Genomic DNA, 22,496 nt, shown 5'->3' with positions numbered 1-22,496 from the left:
GTCATCCAGAACTGCGTGGACGACCAGGATTACCCTTTAGGATGAGGTTCTGGAGCCTTTGGGCAGGAGCAGGGTTTGTAATCTTCAGTCCGTGGTTCAAATGCTGTGGTAGCTTCCAAGGTGTATGGCTCATGTTGGTAGTGAAATTGCCGTTGAAATTTATGAGCTGCTACTTCCAGCATAAATACTTGGTGCCAGTGGGTGAAGCTCAGCTCATGGCCATGCTTTGAGTTACAGAGCTCTGAACAGTGATGATTCTATAGTCTAACAGCTCTTTCTCCCAGGGTCCTCCCCTGGCATTCCAGGACTCTGAGGTCCCTGGGCCTGAGGTTCCAGAGTTGGAAGTTTTAGAGCTGTGGGTTCTGTGGTCTCAACCTCCAGAGCTTGGTAGCTCTTGAACACTTGCTTTGTCTTAACCCCAGGCATGGCTAGGGCCATGGTCATGGGTGGAGCTATGGCCAGGCCTTATCAGGCACCATATCTGTTCTTTTCAGAGAGGTCAGTTGACATTATGAAGCCACTGGAAGACCAGCAGGCCATGCTGGGTGAGGATGTGGTGCTGAGGTGTGAGCTGTCACGGGAGGGGACCCCGGTGCGCTGGTTGAAGGATGGGAAGGCCATCCGCAAGAGTCAGAAGTATGACCTGCTCACTGAAGGCACTCGGGCCTCGCTGGTCATCCATGCAGCCACACTCAAAGACTCGGGCAAATACACATGTGAGACGGAGTCTTCCAAAAGCACAGCCAGTCTCCAAGTGGAAGGTAAACCCCGTGAGAGCCTGGGGCTGCCCCCTGGGAGCCGTTCTGTCCCAGTTAGGAAGGGAGAGGCACCCAGCAGATAAGGGACTCACCCAGGTCCCTGAGGGTCTGTGGGTGGGCCAGGAGAACCACCTGTGATGGGAATGATTTCCCATCCTGAGGGCCTGCATGGCATCTGCACAGGCCTCACCCTCACATTCATTCTTGCCCCTCCACCAGAAAAGGCAAACCGGTTCACGGAGCCATTGGCTGACCTGCACGTGGAGGAGAAGGGCACAGCCACATTCACCTGCAAGACGGAGCGCCCCGCGGTCTCCGTGGCCTGGCGCAAGGGCCTCACGGAGCTGCAGGCCTCGGGGAAGCACGCGCCCAGCCAGGAGGGCCTGACCTTGCGGCTCACCATCAGCGCCCTGGAGAAGGCAGACAGTGACACCTACACCTGCGACATTGGCCAGGCCCAGTCCCAGGCGCGGCTCCTGGTGAAAGGTTAGGCCTGGGCACCGTGCTGTTGCTCGCATTTGCCCACTGATTTCAAGGCCTGTGGTGTGCCCAGGTGTAAGCTTTGTCTAAAGTAGATTTGTAGGTGGGCAGTCAATGGCACCCCACTCCAGTACTGTTGCCTGGAAAATCCCACGGATGGAGGAGCCTGGTGGGATGCAGTCCATGGGGTCGCTAAGAGTCGGACATGACTGAGCGACTTCACTTTCACTTTTCACTTTCATGCATGGGAGAAGGAAATGGCAACCCACTCCAGTGTTCTTGCCTGGAGAATCCCAGGGACGGGGGAGCCTGGTGGGCTGCCGTCTATGGGGTCGCACAGAGTCGGACACGACTGAAGCACCTTAGCAGCAGCAGCAGCAGAGATCAGAGCTCTGCCTGGCCCTGGACTAACTCAGCCTCGGTTTCCCTTCTCCAGGAGGCTTGCCCTGGGTGGTCTTGTCGCTGGGCCTGGTATCAGTGAGCTGGCAGCCCTCGTCTACGTGTGCATTTGTTTGCCGGGTGAATGTTTCTGGAGCCCTTCCAGCATGTGTTCACACATGGGCTCTGCACGTACTTACACATGAATGTACCTCCTCCACCCCTGTGGAGAGTCACTGGCTCAGGGATGTCTTCAGGTTTGAACAGCAGTTTTCACCGGGCCGGCAGGATGAGGGTTGTCATTCTCCTACTTCACTGATAAGGAAACCGGGGCTTCACTGCGGCTTATTGGCTGCTCCAGGGTTGCAGGGCAAGTAGGTGTCAGGGCCAGGTTGAGCCTAGCCCTGCTGATCCCAGGGCTGGCGTCAGGGTGAAGTCAGCTGTAGGTCCTTCCCGGGATCTGTCCATAGAAAATAACAAAGAAGCCCCACTCTGGAATTTTTTCCTCTTTTTCAGTGAAATACAGTGAATCCACTGAGCTCAGTGAAAACATTTCATTGGTGCAATGGAATCACAGCTGTCTAATCTAAAGGGAATGTTAATGCTTAAAAAGGGCATTAAAGCAAGTGTCCAGACTTCCTTGGTGGTACAGTGGTTGAGAATCTGCCTTGCAGTGCAGGGAATGTGGGTTCAATCCCTGCTCAGGGAACTAAAATCCCACATGCCTTGGAGCAGCTAAGTCTGCCTGCCACAATTACTGAAGCCCCCATGCTAAGACCTAATGTAGCTAAATAGATGGTAAATAAATAAACATATGCGTTATAAAAGTGGGGCTTCCCTGGTAGCTCAGTCTGTAAAGAATCTGCCTGCAGTACAGGAGACCTGGGTTTGATCCCTGGGTTAGGAAGATCCCCTTGAGAGGGAAATGGCAACCCACTCCAGTATCCTTGCTTGGAAAGTCCCATGGACAGAGAAGCCTGCCTGGCGGGCTGCGGTCCTTGGGGTCGCAAAGAGTAGGGCACGACTGAGCGACTAACACAGTTATACAAGTGAGTGTACCGTAATAGCAACATATAGTCTTTGGACAAATCGAGAACACAGGCTGTGCCAGGCTGATGCTTCCTGCCAAAGCCTCCTCCTTGTGTGTCAGTTCATGAATCACAACTGACACACAAAGATAAGGAGGTCAGTGCCTGTCTCCTTTTGAATAAATCACCCTCCTGATGCGCCATCTCATGTTGCCAAAGTGCTATGCTCAGTAGGCCAGCAAATTTGGAAAACTCAGCAGTGGGCACAAGACTAGAAAAGATGAGTTTTCATTCCAATCCCAAAGAAGAGCAATGCCAAAGAATGTTCAAACTACTATACAGTTGCCCTCATTTCACACTGGGCTCCCCTGGTGCCTCAATGGTAAAGAATCTGCCTGCAATGCAGGAGACCTGGGTTCGATCCCTGGGTCACAAAGATCCCCTGGAGGAGGGCAAGGCAACCCTCTCTAGTACTCTTGCCTGGAGAATCCCCATAGACAGAGGAGCCTGGCGGGATGCAGTCCATAGAGTTGCACAGAGTCAGACACAACTGAAGCGACTAAACAGCAGAAGCAGTAAGGTTATGCTCAAAGTCCTTCAAGCCAGGCTTCAGCAGTATGTGAACTAAGAACTTCCAGATGTACAATCTGGGTTTAGAAAAGGCACAGGAACCAGAGATCAAATTGCCAACATTTGCTGAATCATAGAGAAAGCAAGAAAATTACAGAAAAACATCTGCTTCATTGACTACGCTAAAGCCTTTGATTATGTGGATCACAACAAACTGTGGAAAATTCTTTAAGAGATGGGAATACCAGACAACCATACCTGTCTCCTGAGAAACCTGTATGCAGGTCAAGAAGCTGCAGTTAAAACGGGACATGGAACAATGAACTGGTACAAAATTGGGAAAGGAGTGCATTGGATATTGTCACCCTGCTTATTTAGCTTATATGCAGAGTACATCATGTGCAATTCCAGGCTGGAAGAAGCACAAGCTGGAATCAAGATTGCTGGGAGAAGTATCGATAAGCTCAGATATGCAGATGACACCCCTCTAATGGCAGAAAGGGAAGAGGAACTAAAGAGCCTCTTGATAAGGGTGAAAGAGGAGTTTGAAAAATCTGGCTTAGAACTCAACATTCAAAACTAAGATCATGGCATCAGGTCCCATCACTTCATGGCAAATAATAGAAGGGGGAAAAGTGATAGATTTTCTTTTCTTGGGCTCCAAAACCACTGTGGACAGTGACTTCAGCCATGAGATTAAAAGACGCTTGCTCCTTGGAAGGAAAGCTATGAGAAACCTGTTGCTGCTACTGCTGCTAAGTCGCTTCAGTCGTGTCCAACTCTGTGCGACCCCATAGACGGCAGCCCACCAGGCTCCCGTCCCTGGGATTCTCTAGGTAAGAACACTGGAGTGGGTTGCCATTGCCTTCTCCAATGACAAACGTAGACAGCATATTAAAAAGCAGAGACATCACTTTGCTGCCAAAGTCCACACAGTCAGAGCTATGTTTCTCCAGTGGTCATGTACGGATGTGAGAGCTGGACCATTAAGATGGGTGAGCGCTGGAGAATGGTGCTTTTTAATTGTGCTGAAGAAGACTCCTGAGAGTCCCTTGGACCGCAGGAAGATCAAACCAATCCATCCTAAAGGAAATCAACTCTAAATATTCATTGGAAGGACTGATGCTGAAGCCAAAGCTCTAGTATTTGGCCACTTGATTTGAAGAGCCGACTCACTGGAAAAGACCCTGATGCTGAGAAAGATTGAAGGCTAAAGGAGAAGGCGGTGGCAGAAGATGAAATGGTTAGATAGCATCACTGACTCAATGGATGTGAATTTGAGCAAACTCAGGAAGACGGTGGAGGACAGAGGAGCCTGCTGTGCTGTGGTCCACGGGGTCACAAAGAGTCAGACGTGACTTAGGGACTGAACAACAGCAAGAACAGATGTGCCATATATGGTTTCTGGTATGCAATAGCTTCAAGACACCTGTGAATGCAGAAGGAATCTGGCAGCCAATCAGTACTTATGACTTCTTAAGTCTTCACCATACCTAAGACAGCAGCAAAAGAAATTTTTTTTTCTAGAAATTCATGTTGTCAGTCCTCCAAATCATTCAATTTAAATGTTATCGTAGCCGCATGGCTCTTTTTTCCCCCCACACATCTGTTAATACAAAATTGAATGGTATTAAGTGATTTCTGTGGCAGGGACCACGGGTGTAGACATTACGGAGCACAGCTTGATGGAGGGGCCGTGCTGTGGGTCAGCGTGTGTGCTCTGCAGAAAGCCCCAAAAGGTGGATTGAGGGCTCACTGCTGGGCCTAAAACAAATGCTTTTGGGCCGTTCAGCTCAGACCCACTTAATGTTTTTTTTGTTAGAGTCATTTGCTCGCTCCCTGCTGAGAGCCTACCCCAGATCTGGCCTTGGGGAGCACCCCGTTTCCCTTGGCAGTGATCCAGGGGTCCCTGACGTGCCTGTCTGTGTCTCTGCAGGCCAGAAAGTGCTCATCATAGAGGACTTGGAGGACGCAGAGGTGCAGGAGGGCTCCTCAGCCACCTTCTGCTGCCGTATCTCCCCTGCCGACTACAAGCCTGTCCACTGGTTCTTGGACAAAACGCCCCTGTCTGCCAATGAACTCAATGAGATTGAGGCTCAGCCCGGTGGGTACCATGTGCTCACCCTGCGGCAGCTGGCGCTCAAGGACTCGGGCACCGTCCATTTTGAGGCAGGTGACCAGCGAACCTCAGCTGCCTTGCAGGTCACAGGTAGGTTGCAGGGCCAGGCCCAGTGCATGGTGGGGACCAGTCCGTATGGCTGAGCGTGCAACCTCAGGGCAGTGGCTTGGCCATCTCCTGGGTGAGGCCCTGGGGCTCCCAGAGAAGGAAGGCACCGTAGGCTTCCCTTGGGCTGGAGCCTTGGATCCCAGGGCTGAGTGGTGCTGTCTGAAGACATGTTGTTGTCCATGGTATGCAGAGGTGAACCCAAGGTCAGTGTGGGGGCGGGGCCACACAGAGCCCATCCTGTTCTCCCAGCAGTCCTGTCTGCAGCCCAGAATGGGGGCGTAGGGGCGGGTGGGCACTGACTAGGAGTGTTGCTGGTGTGTAGCAAGACCTGGGGCTTCTCCTGCAGGAGCCCCCAACAGTCTTACGCATCCCTCTCTCTCTGCAGAGAAGCCAAGTGTTTTCTCCCAGGGGCTCACGGATGCTACAGTCACGGAGGGGGAGGATCTGACCCTGGTCTGTGAGACTTCCGTCTCAGACAGCCCTGTGTGCTGGACCAAGGATGGGAAGCCCCTGCGGCCATCGGCCCGGTGCCGGCTGACCTATGAGGGCCGCCGGGCCCAGCTGGTCATCACTGAGACCACCCTGCAGGACAGCGGGCGCTACAAGTGTGAGGCTGCGGGCGCCTGGAGCAGCTCCATTGTCAGGGTCCACGGTGAGCCCCGGGAGAGGGGCGCTGGGCAGCCTCCAGCCACCCCTGACACGTCTCTCGCCTCGCTCGGGGCAAGGGGGACTCCAGGACACGCTCTGTCCTCTTTGTGTGGGTGCGGGGTGTCCTAAGGCTCCTTCCATCCACCTGTATCTTCAGCAGTTCATCCATCTCACTCTGCCCGCTGTCTGCCCTGTCTCTGGGTTTCTTCTGCTCCTGAAAGTCTCTCTCACCCTCTCTTGGTCTTCTGACCAGCAGTCTTTTTTTCTCTTTTTTTTAACTTCATTGCTGACTCTCTTGTGTGCTTACACTGCTGTGTCTGCCTTCTCTTGACTTGGCTCATCTCCATCTCAGTTGGCTTGGCCTGGCTACCAAATATCACAGACTGGGTGGCTTAAAAGACAGATATTTGTTGTCTCCTAGGTTTGGAGACCAGAAGTCTGAGATCAAGGTGTTGCAGGCCTGGTTTCCCTCAAGGCCTTTCTGCTTGGCGTATCGATGGCCATCTTTTCCCTGTGTCTTCACCTGGTCATCCCTCTATGTGTGTCTCTGTGCTAATTTCCATTGCTTGTAAGGACACCGATAATATGGGAGTAAGACCCATTCTACTGACCTCATTTAACTCAATCATCTCTTTCAAGACCCCTATCTCCAAATATGCCTCCATTCTTTGGTCCTGAGGGTTAGGGCGCCAACAGGTGAATTCGGTGCATTAAATGTACCCCATAACGCCCCACCCTTCTCTGCTCCATGCGGTTCGGCTCACCCTCCTGGACAGGCAGCGTTCTCGGGGCCCCATCCCCAGCCCCCAGTGCAGACAGCGAGGTGGGCCTGCCTGCCTCTGCCGGTTGCTGCCCTCCACCATCCTCAGCCATGCGGGCTGTGCTGACGGAGCTCATGCCCGTCCGCAGCTCGGCCAGTGCAATTCCGAGAGGGCCTGAAGGACGTGGAGGTGCTGGAGGGGGGCGCTGCCACGCTGCGCTGCGTGCTGTCGTCTGTGGTCAGGCCTGTGGAGTGGCGGCGTGGGGATGAGCTCCTGCAGCCTGGAGGCAAGTACAGCTTGCGGCAGGACGGGACCGTGCTGGAGCTGGTGGTCCGAGACCTGCGACCTCAGGACAGCGGGCAGTACTTCTGCAGTTTCGGGGACCAGAGGACATCGGCCAGGCTCACCGTCAAGGGTAAGCATCTCAGCCACCCTGCCCACGTGACACTCCGCAGTCCCACACCACCCCTTTCATCCTTCGGGGGAGGATGAAGGTGATGTGTCCATTGGACCTTGTTGCAGCTCTGCCTGCTGAGTTCATAGGAAGACTGAGAAGCAAGGAGGTCACGGAAGGGACCACAGCCACATTCCGCTGTGAGCTCAGCAAGGAAGCCCCCGTAGAGTGGAAGAAGGGGCCCGAAACCCTCAGAGCCGGGGACAGAGTGAGCCTGAGGCAGGACGGGGCCGTGTGTGAGCTGGAGATCCGTGAGCTGACCGCCGAGGATGCTGGAGAATATTCATGTGTGTGTGGGCAGGAGAAGACCTCAGCCACGCTCACCATCAGGGGTAAAGACCGCATGTGGCCAGGCGGAGCTGGGTTTGGTGTCGTCACTGACTTTGTGTCGTCTCCCTGCACTCATCCCACCTTCCCTCCTCGTCTCAGCGTCACCCTCTTCCCATAACTCCCCAGAACTCCTTCCTCCTCCCTGGGCTGTTGTATGGACCACAAGAAACCAGCCTCTGAGCTGCTTCCCACCTCTCGGGTCACTGCAGGTTCTGTCCTGTGTCCTGTGGGAGCTTATGTCTTTTTCTCTGTCTTGTCACATCCTGCCTTCAGAGTTCTCCCAAGACTCTGATATTCGTGTCTCTCTGTCCTCAGCTTTGCCTGCTGAGTTCACAAGAAGACTGAGAAGCAAGGAGGCCACAGAAGGGACCACAGTCACGCTGCACTGTGAGCTGAGCAAGGCGGCCCCCGTGGAGTGGAGGAAGGGGCCCGAGACCCTCAGAGCCGGGGCCAGAGTGAGCCTGAGGCAGGAGGGAGCCGTGTGTGAGCTGGAGATCCGTGACCTGACCGTGGAGGATGCTGGGGAGTATTTGTGTGTGTGCGGGCAGGAGAGGACCTCAGCCACACTCAGCGTCAGGGGTAAGGACCATGTGTGGCCAAGCAGAGCTGAGTTTTGGTGTCCAGTTATTAACTTCATGATATCTCCCTGCATTCATCCCACCTTCCCTCCTCATCTCAGCCTTACCCTCTTCCCAGAACCTTCCTTCCTCCTTTTTGGGCTGTTGTGTGAACCATGAGAAACACGCCTCTGAGCTGCTTCCCACCCCTCGTGTCACTGCCGGTTCTGTCCTGTGTCCCGTTGGCGTCTGCATCTTCAAGTCCATCCTGTCACGTCCTGTCCCCCAGTGACCTCTGGAGGATCGAATGTCCTCCACACCTTCTAACCTCTCCTGCCCTGCCACCAGATTCGCAGACGTGAGGCCTGAGGAGTCTGTGGAAGGGGTCCCAGGCACACTGAACGGACTGGGCTGAGGGGCCGCAGTCCAGTGTGTGAACCTGGGGCACCAGCCTGTGACCTGTGTCCAGTTGGGTGTTGCGTCTTTTCTGTGATGTCCAGGACCTATCTAACCTGTGGGTTCAGAGAGCATTATAGTGTTTGTGTCTTTCTATTTCCAGCCCTGCCTGCCAAGTTCACAAAGGGTCTGAAGAAGGAAGAGGCCGTGGAAGGGGCCACAGCCATACTGCGCTGTGAGCTGAGCAAGGCGGCCCCCGTAGAATGGAGGAAGGGGCCCGAGACCCTCAGAGCCGGGGCCAGAGTGAGCCTGAGGCAGGAGGGAGCCGTGTGTGAGCTGGAGATCCGTGAGCTGACTGTGGAGGATGCTGGAGAATATTCATGTGTGTGCAGGCAGGAGAAGACCTCAGCCACACTCGCCGTCAGGGGTAAAGACCGCGTGTGACCACATGGACTGGCATTTGGCGACTGCCCTTCATCTCTCTGGTCTCAGTTCCCTTTCCTACCTTGCTGACTCACTAGTCTGCTCCTTTTCTTTCCATGATTATTCCGTTCTCCCTGTCATGTCCCCTGTCTGTCCCGTGTCTGTCCCGTGTCTGTTCCGTGGCACATGTACCGCTGGACCTTTTAAGGTCACAGTCGCTGTGTGTGCTGGCACCCCAGCAGCTGGGCCAGGTCCAGTTGGGTTTTATGTCTTCTGTGCACTGTTCACATCCTGTTGCTTCTGTGTGTTCAGAAAGTGTGATAGTGTTTGTGTCTTTCTGACCATCTCCAGCCCTGCCTGCCAGCTTCACAAAAGGTCTGAAGAAGGAAGAGGCCACGGAAGGGGCCACAGTCACGCTGTGCTGTGAGCTGAGCAAGGCGGCCCCCGTGGAGTGGAGGAAGGGGCCGGAGACCCTCAGAGCCGGGGACAGAGTGAGCCTGAGGCAGGAGGGAGCCGTGTGTGAGCTGGAGATCCATGACCTGACCGTGGAGGATGCTGGGGAGTACTCGTGCATGTGTGGGCAGGAGAAGACCTCAGCCACGCTCGCCGTCAGGGGTAAAGACCGCGTGTGGCCTGTGGAGCAGCGGCTTCGTGTCTGCGGGCTTTAGCGTGTCCTCCAGCTCTGCCCTGTCTGTCTGCAGTCCTTCATGTCTCTGCACATCTCCCGCATTCTTGCGGCAGGAGTCTCCACAGTCTCCCTCCCTTCTCTGAGGCCCACCTCAGATAACGAGCAGAGGTTGAGGTCCTCACTCTCCTCAGGGGCTCGTGTCTGAGAAAGAGGAGGTGGGCAGCCACATAGGGAAAGAACAGAATTATAGTCCCCTCTCGAGGGAGCGTGACAGGAGAGAAGCTGGGAAGTAGATGAGAGCATGGCCCTTGAGGGTGGGATGTTGAAGGGGTGGTGAGAGGGTAGTCTGTGAGCGAGCGTGATGGGAGGGCCTCGGGGCTTCCGTCCAGTGTCTGGTTGTTATGGGAAGTGAGCTCGGGGTGTGGGGGAGGTGGAGACGTGCTGGAGGTGATGTGGAGGTGACACCTCGGTGTGGAGGTGTGGCGGCGTTTGAAGCAAAAGTGAAGTGAGAGTGAGAGTTGGCTGCTGTGGAGGGTGAGGTGGAGGTAAGCCAGGAGGTGAGGTCTGGGTGGAGAGTGGAGTGCAGGAGAACTAGGTGTGGACAGTGCTTGACCACAGCGGGCAGAGGAAGCAGGGACGGGAAGCTACACTGGGGAGCAGAGCCAGGTCCAGGAGGGCAGCTGGGCACCCATGCTGGACTGGGGTCAGTGTCTGGCATCTGTGGTGGGTGAGCTGACTGTAGACAGCGGCCACAGGAGGGGTTCTGTCAAGGTGTGACGTGACCTCCCAGAGCAACAGGGACAGCTCTGCAGGTGCTCAGAGGCCTCACATCCTGGGCCCTGTTGGGCTGTACTCATGAGACAAGGTGGGACAGTAAAGAAGAGGATCCAGAGGCTGGCAGGGCTGTTGTGAACACACATGCTCAGATCTCTGGGGAGAGGTCAGGCCACGATGCCATCTTCATGGATGAACTTCGTGAGTGAAGCATAGCATCTCTAGCACAGAGATGCTGGTACCCACGCTGTTCAGACTCACCAGGAGACCACAAGGGGTGTGGGCTCGGAGGCTGTCACACAGTCAGGAGCAGCTTCCACTGCAGGGAGGAAGCACCGCCAAGGGCCGAGGACCAGAGAGCCCAATGGCGCTCGTGGTAAAGAATCTGCCTGCCAGTGCTGGAGACATGAGACTCAGGTTTGATCCCACCCACTCCAGTATTCTTCCCTTGGAAATGCCATGGACAAGGAGCCCAGCGGGCCATAGTCCATGGGGTCGCAAACAGTCGAACACGACTGAAGCGACTGAGCACGCCTGCAGAGCGCTCAAGCTGACCAGCTACAAGCAGTCCAAGAGAGCGGCTTCTCAGAACGTGCAGATCCCAGGGACACCTACTCCAGGGCGACAGGGCAGGAGTGGGGTGGCTGTGCTCCCCTTCTGGCCGTGGTGCTCCAGGCCCTGTCAGCCCCGGGCTCTGGCCCCAGCAGCAGTAGGAGCTGACAAGGCGGGTATCCTGGGGTAGACACGTGGGATAGTTTAGATAGCTCTCTTTGTGTCTCCGTTCCCAGCTATACCCCTCAAGATCATAAAGTCACTAAAGAATGAAGCCTGGAGGGGGCCATGGCCATGGTGTGGTGTAAGCTGGGCCATGGAAGATGCTGGAGGACATCCGTTCCAATTTATCATCACTTTCTGCGGGCACTGTGGCCATTTCCATGTTCTGTCCATGCCATGAGGTCCTCCCTGAGGACTCTGTTTCCTTGCTGGTTTGTCTGTGCTCTGCACACACTGCCCCTCCCCAAGCACTGCTATCTGCCCATGTGTCTACAGGTCTAGGCTTTTATTCCTCATTTGCTCCAACATGTGACTGTTGCATTGTCAAGTGTCCACATTCTGACCCCTCTACATTTTCCAGAGAGTCTGATGTTTCCCTTGTCACTCTGACCCTGCCCAGCCCTGCCCACCAAGTTCGCAAAGGGCCTGAGGAAGGAGGAGGCCACAGAAGGGACCACGGTCACGCTGCGCTGTGAGCTGAGCAAGGCGGCCCCCGTGGAGTGGAAGAAGGGGCCCGACACCCTCAGAGCTGGGGCCAGAGTGAGCCTGAAGCAGGACGGAGCCGTGTGTGAGCTGGAGATCCGTGGCCTGACCGTGGAGGATGCTGGGGAGTACTCCTGCGTGTGCGGGCAGGAGAGGACCTCAGCCACGCTCACCGTCAGGGGTAAAGACCGTGAGAGGCCCCAGGGACCTGTGGCTTCATGTTTGCGTGTGGTCTCTGTGTCACTGGCTCCACTGTAGGATTCTGTGCCTTTTTGAATCTTTGCACCTGGGTCCCTGCAGATGTCTGTTGGCTCCAGGTTCCTCGTTCAGTAGATGGCAGTGTCCAGTGCTGTGTCCGCTGTTCCCTCCAGGACATTTGCCTCCCTCACCATCTGTGCATCTCTTTACTTGTTCGTGCTGTGGTCTTTTGCAGTTTGTGGGGTTTTGTGTCCTGGAGAGAGTTACCCTGAGAGTCTGATGTTCTCAGGGACTTCGTAGCCCTCCTCAGCCCTGCCTGCCAAGCTCACAAAGGGTCTGAACCATGCAGAGGCCACGGAAGGGAGCACGAGCATACTGTGCTGTGAGCTGAGCACGGTGGTCCACGAGGACCGGAGGATTGGACCGAAGCCCTTGAGATGGAAATAAGACTGCCTGGGGCAGGACGGGGCAGCGTGTGAGCTGGAGATCATGACTCAGCTATAATGGTTGCAGGGTAGAGTGTGGGGGCAGGAGAAGTCTTTGGCCAGGCTCGTTGTCAGGAGTGAGGACTGCATGTGACCACATGGACTGGCGTTTGGTGGCTGCTCATCTGAGGCTCCAGCACTTTGGCCACCTGATGCAAAGAGCAGACTCGTTGGAAAAGACCCTGATGTGGGAAATATGAAAGGCAGGAGGAGAGAGGGATGACAGAGGATGAGATGGTTGGATGGCCTCACCCACTCAATGGACATGAATTTGAGAAAACTCCAGGAGATGGGGAAGGACAGGGCTGCCTGGCATGCTGCAGTCCACGCGAGTGCAAAGAGGTGGACACAGTTTAATCACTGAACAACAACATAAGCGTCTCTCTGCTCTCAGTTCCCGTTTCTACCTTGCTGACTCACTAGTCTGCTCCTTATCTTTCCATGATTATTCCGTTCTCCCTGTCTGTCCCGTGTCTGTCCCGTGTCTGTTCCGTGGCACATGTACCGCTGGACCTTTTAAGGTCACAGTCGCAGTGTGTGCTGGCACCCCAGCAGCTGGGCCAGGTCCAGTTGGGTTTTGTGTCCCTGTGTACTCTCTGTATCCTGTTGCTTCTGTGAGTTCAGGACGCGTGATATGCTTGTGTCTTTCTGACCACCTCCAGCCCTGCCTGCCAAGTTCATGAAGGGTCTAAAGAAGGAAGAGGCCGTAGAAGGGGCCACAGCCAAGCTGCGCTGTGAGCTGAGCAAGGCAGCCCCCGTGGAGTGGAAGAAGGGGCCCGAGACCCTCAGAGCCGGGGCCAGAGTGCACCTGACGCAGGACGGGGCCGTGTGTGAGCTGGAGATCCGTGACCTGACCGTGGAGGATGCTGGGGAGTACTCCTGCGTGTGCGGGCAGGAGAAGACCTCAGCCACGCTCGCCGTCAGGGGTAAAGACTGAGTGTGACCACATGGACTGGCATTTGGCGTCTGCCCTTTGTCTCTGCTCTCAGTTCCCTTTCCTACCTTGCTGACTCACTAGTCTGCTCCTTTTCCTCCCATAATTGTTCTGTTCTCCCTGTCATGTCCCGTGTCTGTCCCGTGTCTGTTCCGTGGCACATGTACCGCTGGACCTTTTAAAGTCACAGTCGCTGTGTGTGCTGGCACCCCAGCAGCTGGGCCAGGTCCAGTTGGGTTTTATGTCTTCTGTGCACTGTTCACATCCTGTTGACTCTGTGTGTTCAGAAAGTGTGATAGTGTTTGTGTCTTTCTGACCACCTCCAGCCCTGCCTGCTAAGTTCATCAAGGGTCTAAAGAAGGAAGAGGCCGTAGAAGGGGCCACAGCCAAGCTGCGCTGTGAGCTGAGCAAGGCGGCCCCCGTGGAGTGGAGGAAGGGGCCCGAGACCCTCAGAGCCGGGGCCAGAGTGAGCCTGAGGCAGGAGGGAGCCGTGTGTGAGCTGGAGATCCGTGAGCTGACCGTGGAGGATGCTGGGGAGTACTCCTGCGTGTGCGGGCAGGAGAGGACCTCAGCCACGCTCACTGTCAGGGGTAAAGACCGTGAGAGGCCCCAGGGACCTGTGGCTTCGTGTTTGCGTGTGGTCTCTGTGTCACTGGCTCCACTGTAGGATTCTGTGCCTTTTTGAATCTTTGCACCTGGGTCCCTGCAGATGTCTGTTGGCTCCAGGTTCCTCGTTCAGTAGATGGCAGTGTCCAGTGCTGTGTCCGCTGTTCCCTCCGGGACATTTGCCTCCCTCACCATCTGTGCATCTCTTTACTTGTTCGTGCTGTGGTCTTTTGCAGTTTGTGGGGTTTTGTGTCCTGGAGAGAGTTACCCTGAGAGTCTGATGTTCTCAGGGACTTCGTAGCCCTCCTCAGCCCTGCCTGCCAAGCTCACAAAGGGTCTGAACCATGCAGAGGCCACGGAAGGGAGCACGAGCATACTGTGCTGTGAGCTGAGCACGGTGGTCCACGAGGACCGGAGGATTGGACCGAAGCCCTTGAGATGGAAATAAGACTGCCTGGGGCAGGACGGGGCAGCGTGTGAGCTGGAGATCATGGCTCGGCTATAATGGTTGCAGGGGAGTGCGTGTGGGCAGGAGAGGTCTTTGGCCAGGCTCGTTGTCAGGGGTGAGGACTGCATGTGACCACATGGACTGGCGTTTGGTGGCTGCCCATCTGAGGCTCCAGCACTTTGGCCACCTGATGCAAAGAGCAGACTCGTTGGAAAAGACCCTGATGTGGGAAATATGAAAGGCAGGAGGAGAGAGGGATGACAGAGGATGAGATGGTTGGATGGCCTCACCCACTCAATGGACATGAATTTGAGAAATCTCCAGGAGATGGGGAAGGACAGGGCTGCCTGGCATGCTGCAGTCCACGCGAGTGCAAAGAGTTGGACACAGTTTAATCACTGAACAACAACATAAGCGTCTCTCTGCTCTCAGTTCCCTTTCCTACCTTGCTGACTCACTATCCTGCTCCTTTTCTTTCCATGATTATTCCGTTCTCCCTGTCATGTCCCGTGTCTGTTCCGTGTCTGTTCCGTGGCACATGTACCGCTGGACCTTTTAAAGTCACAGTCGCTGTGTGTGCTGGCACCCCAGCAGCTGGGCCAGGTCCAGTTGGGTTTTGTGTCCCTGTGTACTCTCTGTATCCTGTTGCTTCTGTGAGTTCAGGACGCGTGATATGCTTGTGTCTTTCTGACCACCTCCAGCCCTGCCTGCCAAGTTCACAAAAGGTCTGAAGAAGGAAGAGGCTGTGGAAGGGGCCACAGCCATACTGCGCTGTGAGCTGAGCAAGGCGGCCCCTGTGGAGTGGAGGAAGGGGCCTGAGACCCTCAGAGCCGGGGCCAGAGTGAGCCTGAGGCAGGAGGGAGCCGTGTGTGAGCTGGAGATCCATGGGCTGACCGTGGAGGATGCTGGGGAGTACTCCTGCGTGTGCGGGCAGGAGAGGACCTCAGCCACGCTCACTGTCAGGGGTAAAGACCGTGAGAGGCCCCAGGGACCTGTGGCTTCGTGTTTGCGTGTGGTCTCTGTGTCACTGGCTCCACTGTAGGATTCTGTGCCTTTTTGAATCTTTGCACCTGGGTCCCTGCAGATGTCTGTTGGCTCCAGGTTCCTCGTTCAGTAGATGGCAGTGTCCAGTGCTGTGTCCGCTGTTCCCTCCGGGACATTTGCCTCCCTCACCATCTGTGCATCTCTTTACTTGTTCGTGCTGTGGTCTTTTGCAGTTTGTGGGGTTTTGTGTCCTGGAGAGAGTTACCCTGAGAGTCTGATGTTCTCAGGGACTTCGTAGCCCTCCTCAGCCCTGCCTGCCAAGCTCACAAAGGGTCTGAACCATGCAGAGGCCACGGAAGGGAGCACGAGCATACTGTGCTGTGAGCTGAGCACGGTGGTCCACGAGGACCGGAGGATTGGACCGAAGCCCTTGAGATGGAAATAAGACTGCCTGGGGCAGGACGGGGCAGCGTGTGAGCTGGAGATCATGGCTCGGCTATAATGGTTGCAGGGGAGTGCGTGTGGGCAGGAGAGGTCTTTGGCCAGGCTCGTTGTCAGGGGTGAGGACTGCATGTGACCACATGGACTGGCGTTTGGTGGCTGCCCATCTGAGGCTCCAGCACTTTGGCCACCTGATGCAAAGAGCAGACTCGTTGGAAAAGACCCTGATGTGGGAAATATGAAAGGCAGGAGGAGAGAGGGATGACAGAGGATGAGATGGTTGGATGGCCTCACCCACTCAATGGACATGAATTTGAGAAATCTCCAGGAGATGGGGAAGGACAGGGCTGCCTGGCATGCTGCAGTCCACGCGAGTGCAAAGAGTTGGACACAGTTTAATCACTGAACAACAACATAAGCGTCTCTCTGCTCTCAGTTCCCTTTCCTACCTTGCTGACTCACTATCCTGCTCCTTTTCTTTCCATGATTATTCCGTTCTCCCTGTCATGTCCCGTGTCTGTTCCGTGTCTGTTCCGTGGCACATGTACCGCTGGACCTTTTAAAGTCACAGTCGCTGTGTGTGCTGGCACCCCAGCAGCTGGGCCAGGTCCAGTTGGGTTTTGTGTCCCTGTGTACTCTCTGTATCCTGTTGCTTCTGTGAGTTCAGGACGCGTGATATGCTTGTGTCTTTCTGACCACCTCCAGCCCTGCCTGCCAAGTTCACAAAAGGTCTGAAGAAGGAAGAGGCTGTGGAAGGGGCCACAGCCATACTGCGCTGTGAGCTGAGCAAGGCGGCCCCTGTGGAGTGGAGGAAGGGGCCTGAGACCCTCAGAGCCGGGGCCAGAGTGAGCCTGAGGCAGGAGGGAGCCGTGTGTGAGCTGGAGATCCATGGGCTGACCGTGGAGGATGCTGGGGAGTACTCCTGCGTGTGCGGGCAGGAGAGGACCTCAGCCACGCTCGCCGTCAGGGGTAAAGACCACATGTGACCACATGGACTGGCATTTGGCGTCTGCCCTTTGTCTCTGCTCTCAGTTCCCTTTCCTACCTTGCTGACTCACTAGTCTGCTCCTTTTCCTCCCATAATTGTTCTGTTCTCCCTGTCATGTCCCCTGTCTGTCCCGTGTCTGTCCCGTGTCTGTTCCGTGGCACATGTACCGCTGGACCTTTTAAGGTCACAGTCGCTGTGTGTGCTGGCACCCCAGCAGCTGGGCCAGGTCCAGTTGGGTTTTATGTCTTCTGTGCACTGTTCACATCCTGTTGACTCTGTGTGTTCAGAAAGTGTGATAGTGTTTGTGTCTTTCTAACCACCTCCAGCCCTGCCTGCTAAGTTCATCAAGGGTCTAAAGAAGGAAGAGGCCGTAGAAGGGGCCACAGCCAAGCTGCGCTGTGAGCTGAGCAAGGCAGCCGCCGTGGAGTGGAAGAAGGGGCCCGAGACCCTCAGAGCCGGGGACAGAGTGAGCCTGAGGCAGGAGGGAGTCGTGTGTGAGCTGGAGATCCGTGACCTGACTGTGGAGGATGCTGGGGAGTATTCCTGCGTGTGCGGGCAGGAGAAGACCTCAGCCACGCTCGCCATCAGGGGTAAAGACCACGTGTGGCCAAGCAGAGCTGGGTTTGGTGTCCAGTTACTGACTCAGGCATCTTGCACTCACCCCACCTTCCCTCCTCGTCTCAGCATCACCGTTTCCCCACGTGCAGTGCTGTGCTGGGCTTAGTCACTTCAGTTGTGTCTCTTTAGTGATCCTTGGTGATCCTTTAGTGATCCTATGGACCTTAGCCCAGCAGGCTCCTCTGTCCATGTGATCCTCAAGGCAAGAATACTGGAGTGGGTTGCCATGCCCTCCTCCAGGGAATCTTCCCGACCCAGGGATCAAACCTGTGTCTCCTGTGTCTCCTGCATGGCAGGCTTATTTTTTACCATTGAGCCACCGGGGAAGCCCCCTTCTTCCCATAACTCCGTGGATTTCCTTCCTCCTTCCTGGGCTGTTGTGTGAATCACAAGGAACCAACCTCTGAGCTGATTCCCACCCCTCGTGTCACTGCCGGTTCCGTCCTGTGTCCCGTTGGCATCTGCGTCTTCCAGTCCATCCTGTCACGTCCTGTCCCCCAGTGACCTCTGGAGGATCGGATGTCCTTCCACCTTCTAACCTCTCCTGCCCTGCCACCAGATTCGCAGACGTGAGGCCTGAGCAGTCTGTGGAAGGGGTCCCAGGCACACTGAACGGACTGGGCTGAGGGGCCACAGTCCAGTGTGTGAGCCTGGGGCACCAGCCTGTGACCTGTGTCCAGTTGGGTGTTGTGTCTTCTCTGTGATGTCCAGGACCTATCTAACCTGTGGGTTCAGAGAGCATTATAGTGTTTGTGTGTTTCTGACCACCTGCAGCCCTGCCTGCCAAGTTCACAAAAGGTCTGAAGAAGGAAGAAGCCGTGGAAGGGGCCACAGCCAAGCTGCGCTGTGAGCTGAGCAAGGTGGCCCCTGTGGAGTGGAGGAAGGGGCCCGAGACCCTCAGAGCCGGGGCCAGAGTGAGCCTGAGGCAGGACGGGGCCGTGTGTGAGCTGGAGATCCGTGACCTGACCGTGGAGGATGCTGGGGAGTACTTGTGCATGTGTGGGCAGGAGAAGACCTCAGCCACGCTGGCCATCAGGGGTAAAGACCACGTGTGATCATGTGGACTGGCATTTGGTGGCTACCCTTCGTCTCTCTGCTCTCAGTTCCCTTTCCTACCTCGCTAATGCATTATCCTGCTCCTTTTCCTCCCATAATTGTTCCGTTCTCCCTGTCATGTCCCGTGTCTGTTCCGTGGCACATGTACCGCTGGACCTTTTAAGGTCACAGTCACAGTGTGTGCTGGTACCCCAGCAGGTGGGCCAAGTCCAGTGCGTTTTATGTCTTCTGTGCACTGTTCACATCTGTTGACTCTGTGTTCAGAAAGTGTGACAGTGTTTGTGTCTTTCTGACCATCTCCAGCCCTGCCTGCCAAGTTCACAAAAGGTTTGAAGAAGGAAGAGGCCACGGAAGGGGCCACAGCCAAGCTGCGCTGTGAGCTGAGCAAGGCGGCCCCCGTGGAGTGGAAGAAGGGGCCCGAGACCCTCAGAGCCGGGGCCAGAGTGAGCCTGAGGCAGGAGGGAGCCGTGTGTGAGCTGGAGATCCGTGACCTGACCGTGGAGGATGCTGGGGAGTACTTGTGCATGTGCGGGCAGGAGAAGACCTCGGCCACGCTCGCCGTCAGGGGTAAAGACCGCGTGTGGCCACGCAGAGCTGTGTTTGGTGTCTGGTTACTGACTCACGGCGTCCTTCGTACTCCCTCTGTGTTCCCTCCCTGTCTCAACACCGCCTGTTTCCAGAAGACTGTGGAACCTCTTTGGCCTTCCTGTGCTGATGTGTGAACCACAGGAAACCAGCAGTTAATCCACTTCCCCCCATTTGTGTCAGCACTGACGCTGTTCTCTCGTCCTGTTGGCGTCCGTGTCGTTTGCTCCATCTTGTCACTTCCTTCCCAGCAGTTCTCCAGAGAATGTCATGGTGTCCATGTCACTGATGCTCCCAGCCCTGCCTGTCAGTTGGATGCCAAGGCAGGGGCCTGGGAAGTCCACTGAAGGGCTGCGCTGGGGGCAGCCCCAGGCACGGCGTGTCCTCGGCCCAGCCTGTGTGTGGCCCGTGTCCTCTTGGGTGTTGTGTTCCCGCTGCTCTCTTCACCTCGTGTCTTCTCTGTGTGTTCACCCTGTGTGATGGCCTGTCTATCTTTGTGACCAGTCCTGCCCACCAGTTTCACAAAACACCTGAGGAACAAAAAAGCCACAGAAGGGGCCACAGCCACCCTGCATTGTGAGCTGAGCAAGGCAGCCCCTGTGGAGTGGAGGAAGGGGCCTGAGCTCCTCAAATACACAGACATAGTGAGCCCGGGGCAGAACGGGGCCACGTGTGAGCTGGAGATCCGTGACCTGGGGGGCGTGGACTCTGTGGTGTGTGTGTGGGCAGGAGGGCACCTCGGCCACACTGATGTCCAGGGTGAAGACTGCACGTGGCTGCATTCGTGACTCCTCTCTGCCATGTGTGATGTGCTCTCCTCGTGTTACTGCTGTCTCAGAGTTAGAACCCACTTCACAGAAACACTGGCCAACTGTGTCTAGGCCTTGTGGGTACAGACCCCAGGGGTGCCCAGTGCAAGGACACCCTCAGGGAGGCACCAGCAAACAGGCAGTATGGTTTAGAGCGCTGCCCTCAGCCACGGCTGAGGCTGAGGGTGTGTGTGGGCTCTGGAGCCCAGGTGTGCAGCGGGGCCGTTCATGCGGGTGACAGAGCTGCCCCGAGGACTGAGGCGCAGTGTTTGGGAGTGCAACGAGCAGGTGGCGGCCAGCCCAAGCCCTCCGGTGCTGCGCTAATCAAACAGCATTTGACTGACCTTGGAGCTTTTGTGAAGCCTCTAAAGAGCTCTGTCTCAGAAAACCTGGGCTGCGTAACGAATACCACATACGGGTGACTCACAACACACATTCATTGTTTCGTAGTCGTGGAGGCTGGAAGTCCAAGATCCAGGTGTCTGCGGGAGACCTCCCCCTTTGGCTTGTAGATAGCCACGCTTGCTCTTTGTCTTCACCTGGTCACCCTTCTGCGTGTGCTGTATTCTAGTTTTCTCTTCTTATAACAATACTTATAAGTCAAATTGAATTAGTCACTCTCCTGGTAACTCCATTCTACCCTAATTACCTCTACAAAAACCTTACTTCCAAATAAATTCACATTCTTAGTTCCTGAGACTAAGACTTCAGTATATAAATTTGAGGGGAGACATGATTCAGTCCATAAAGATTTGGACCATAAAGAAAGCTGAGCACCGGAGAGTTAATGCTTTTGAACTGTAGTTTTGGAGGAGATTCTTGAGAGCCCCTTGAACTGCAAGGAGATTAAACCAGTCAATCCTAAAGGAAATCACTCCTGAATGTCCATTGAAGGACTGATGCTGAAGCTGAAGTTCCAATACTTTGGCCACCTGATGCGAAGAGCTGACTCATTGGAAAAGACCCTGATGCTGGGAGAGTTTGAGGGCAGGAGGAGAAGAGGGCGACAGGGATGAGATGGTTGGATGGCATCACTGACTTGATGAACATGAGTTTGAGCAAGCTCTGAGAGTTGGTGATGGACAGGGAAGACTGCTATAGTTCATGGAGTCGCAAAGAGTTGGACATGACTGAGCGACTGAAAAGCAAAATGATTCAGTCCATAATACTCGGTTTCTTGCTCTAAAAATGCATGTTCTGACGTGCAGAGTACATTTACCCCAAACCCCAAAATTTTAGCCTATTTTAGGGTCAGGCTAAATCCAAAGTCTAATCTAAATCTCATCTAAATCAAGTGTGTGTGAGATTGGAGGTATGATTCATCCTGAGGCAGAATTCCACTGCAGTTGTAAACTTGAAACATCAGACAAGTTGTGTGCTTCCAAAATACTTCAGTGAAACAGGCATGGGGTAGATGTCCCCATTGCAAAAGAAAGAAGTAGGAAAGAAGAAAGAGGCCCCTGGTTCCACAGAGATCTGGCACCTACTAGAGACAAATTCTGGGAGATTTTCAAGATGAGAGAATGATCCTCTGGCTCAAAGCCCTGTCTTCTGGGCCCTGCACAGAGGTGGCCCTCTGGCACCATGGATGCTGTGGCAGCCTTGCTGACTTCTGATTGCCTTTGGGGTTATTCCCAACTGTGAAGGATAGTACATGTCCCAGCTGCATAGCTATATTGTCCCACCCGGTAGACATCCCATCTTCCATCCTGTCCCTTCTGAGTCTGATTGTCACGGCTGGCATTGTTTCTGCTGATACAAAGTTCTCAGAAGCCTTGTTGGTCTCCTTTATAATTCACAGCAGTCCAAGATTTCAGACAAGAGAGTCTTCCACACAGCCTCCTGAGTGATTCCATTTCTGTTCCTGGCTTTTCTAAGATGGCCGATTGGATCCGAGACACACTTAAAAATCTCTTTACCAGATGATTTCCAGCCACACAGTATTCTCTCCAGAACAGGTGTTCTCTCTCTCTCTTTTTTTTTTTTTTGAAATTTCAATGGGCTGAAAATTTCTAAAGTATCCATGTTTGGTTTCTCTTTGTTTAAATACTTCCTTCTTCAATATAACTCTTTTCTCTTACATTTTACCATGAACAAGGAGCTGTCATTCTGCCTTCAATGCTTGACTTACGAATTACCTCAGCTAAAAATACGCAAGTTCACTTGTAAGTTCTGCCTTCCATAAAACTCTGGGACACACAATTCAGCCAAATCCTTCACTGCTTTATAGAAGGATTGCCTTTCTTCCAGTTTTCAACAACACATTCCCATATGAGGACTCGCCAGGAGCACCTTTAGAATCCATATTTCTACTGGAAATCTCTTCAAGTGATCTAGATTTATCTAACATGCACCTCAGAACTCTCCCAGTTTCCACCCATCACCAGTTCCAAAGAGAATTCCATAATTTTAGGTATTTGTTACAGTAGCAGCCCACTCCTGGCACCAAAATCTAAATGACTTAACAGTATCGTAGTGGCTTAAACCTCAGAAAATGGTTTCCTCCTAGCCCTAGAAGTGGGAAGTCTGAGGTCAGGATGTGGCAGGGCTGGTTTCTCTTGAGACCTCTCTCCTTGGCGTGTAGATGGCTGTCTTCTTTCCATGCCCTCACATGGTCATTCCTCTCTGTGCATCTGTGTCATAATATCTTCTTTTTATAAGGAAACCAGTCATGT

General features: G+C 54.6%; 1 protein-coding gene across 40 annotated transcripts in view; it reads left to right on the top strand.

Moving 5' to 3' along the window:
* OBSCN (obscurin, cytoskeletal calmodulin and titin-interacting RhoGEF) overlaps positions 1-22,496 on the top strand; it is a 237,313-nt gene that overhangs the window by 144,922 nt on the left and 69,895 nt on the right. For 15 of the 40 annotated variants that reach the window (XM_061421359.1, XM_061421345.1, XM_061421347.1 and 12 more), the window contains 17 exons: positions 495-761; positions 978-1,244; positions 5,151-5,423; positions 5,827-6,093; positions 6,999-7,265; positions 7,373-7,636; positions 7,950-8,213; positions 8,751-9,014; positions 9,362-9,625; positions 11,587-11,850; positions 13,015-13,278; positions 13,613-13,876; positions 15,042-15,305; positions 16,471-16,734; positions 17,080-17,343; positions 18,146-18,409; positions 18,731-18,994. In XM_061421359.1, coding sequence (XP_061277343.1) covers positions 495-761; positions 978-1,244; positions 5,151-5,423; positions 5,827-6,093; positions 6,999-7,265; positions 7,373-7,636; positions 7,950-8,213; positions 8,751-9,014; positions 9,362-9,625; positions 11,587-11,850; positions 13,015-13,278; positions 13,613-13,876; positions 15,042-15,305; positions 16,471-16,734; positions 17,080-17,343; positions 18,146-18,409; positions 18,731-18,994 — 4,509 coding nt within the window. The remainder of the gene's footprint in view (positions 1-494; positions 762-977; positions 1,245-5,150; positions 5,424-5,826; positions 6,094-6,998; positions 7,266-7,372; positions 7,637-7,949; positions 8,214-8,750; positions 9,015-9,361; positions 9,626-11,586; positions 11,851-13,014; positions 13,279-13,612; positions 13,877-15,041; positions 15,306-16,470; positions 16,735-17,079; positions 17,344-18,145; positions 18,410-18,730; positions 18,995-22,496) is intronic. The other 25 variants (XM_061421362.1, XM_061421361.1, XM_061421354.1 and 22 more) reach the window with 17 other exon arrangements.

Source organism: Bos javanicus, chromosome 7, assembly GCF_032452875.1.
Source record: "Bos javanicus breed banteng chromosome 7, ARS-OSU_banteng_1.0, whole genome shotgun sequence".
NCBI lineage: Eukaryota > Metazoa > Chordata > Mammalia > Artiodactyla > Bovidae > Bos > Bos javanicus.
Note: the sequence above shows the minus strand (reverse complement) of the source record. Positions and strands in the feature narration are given on the sequence as shown.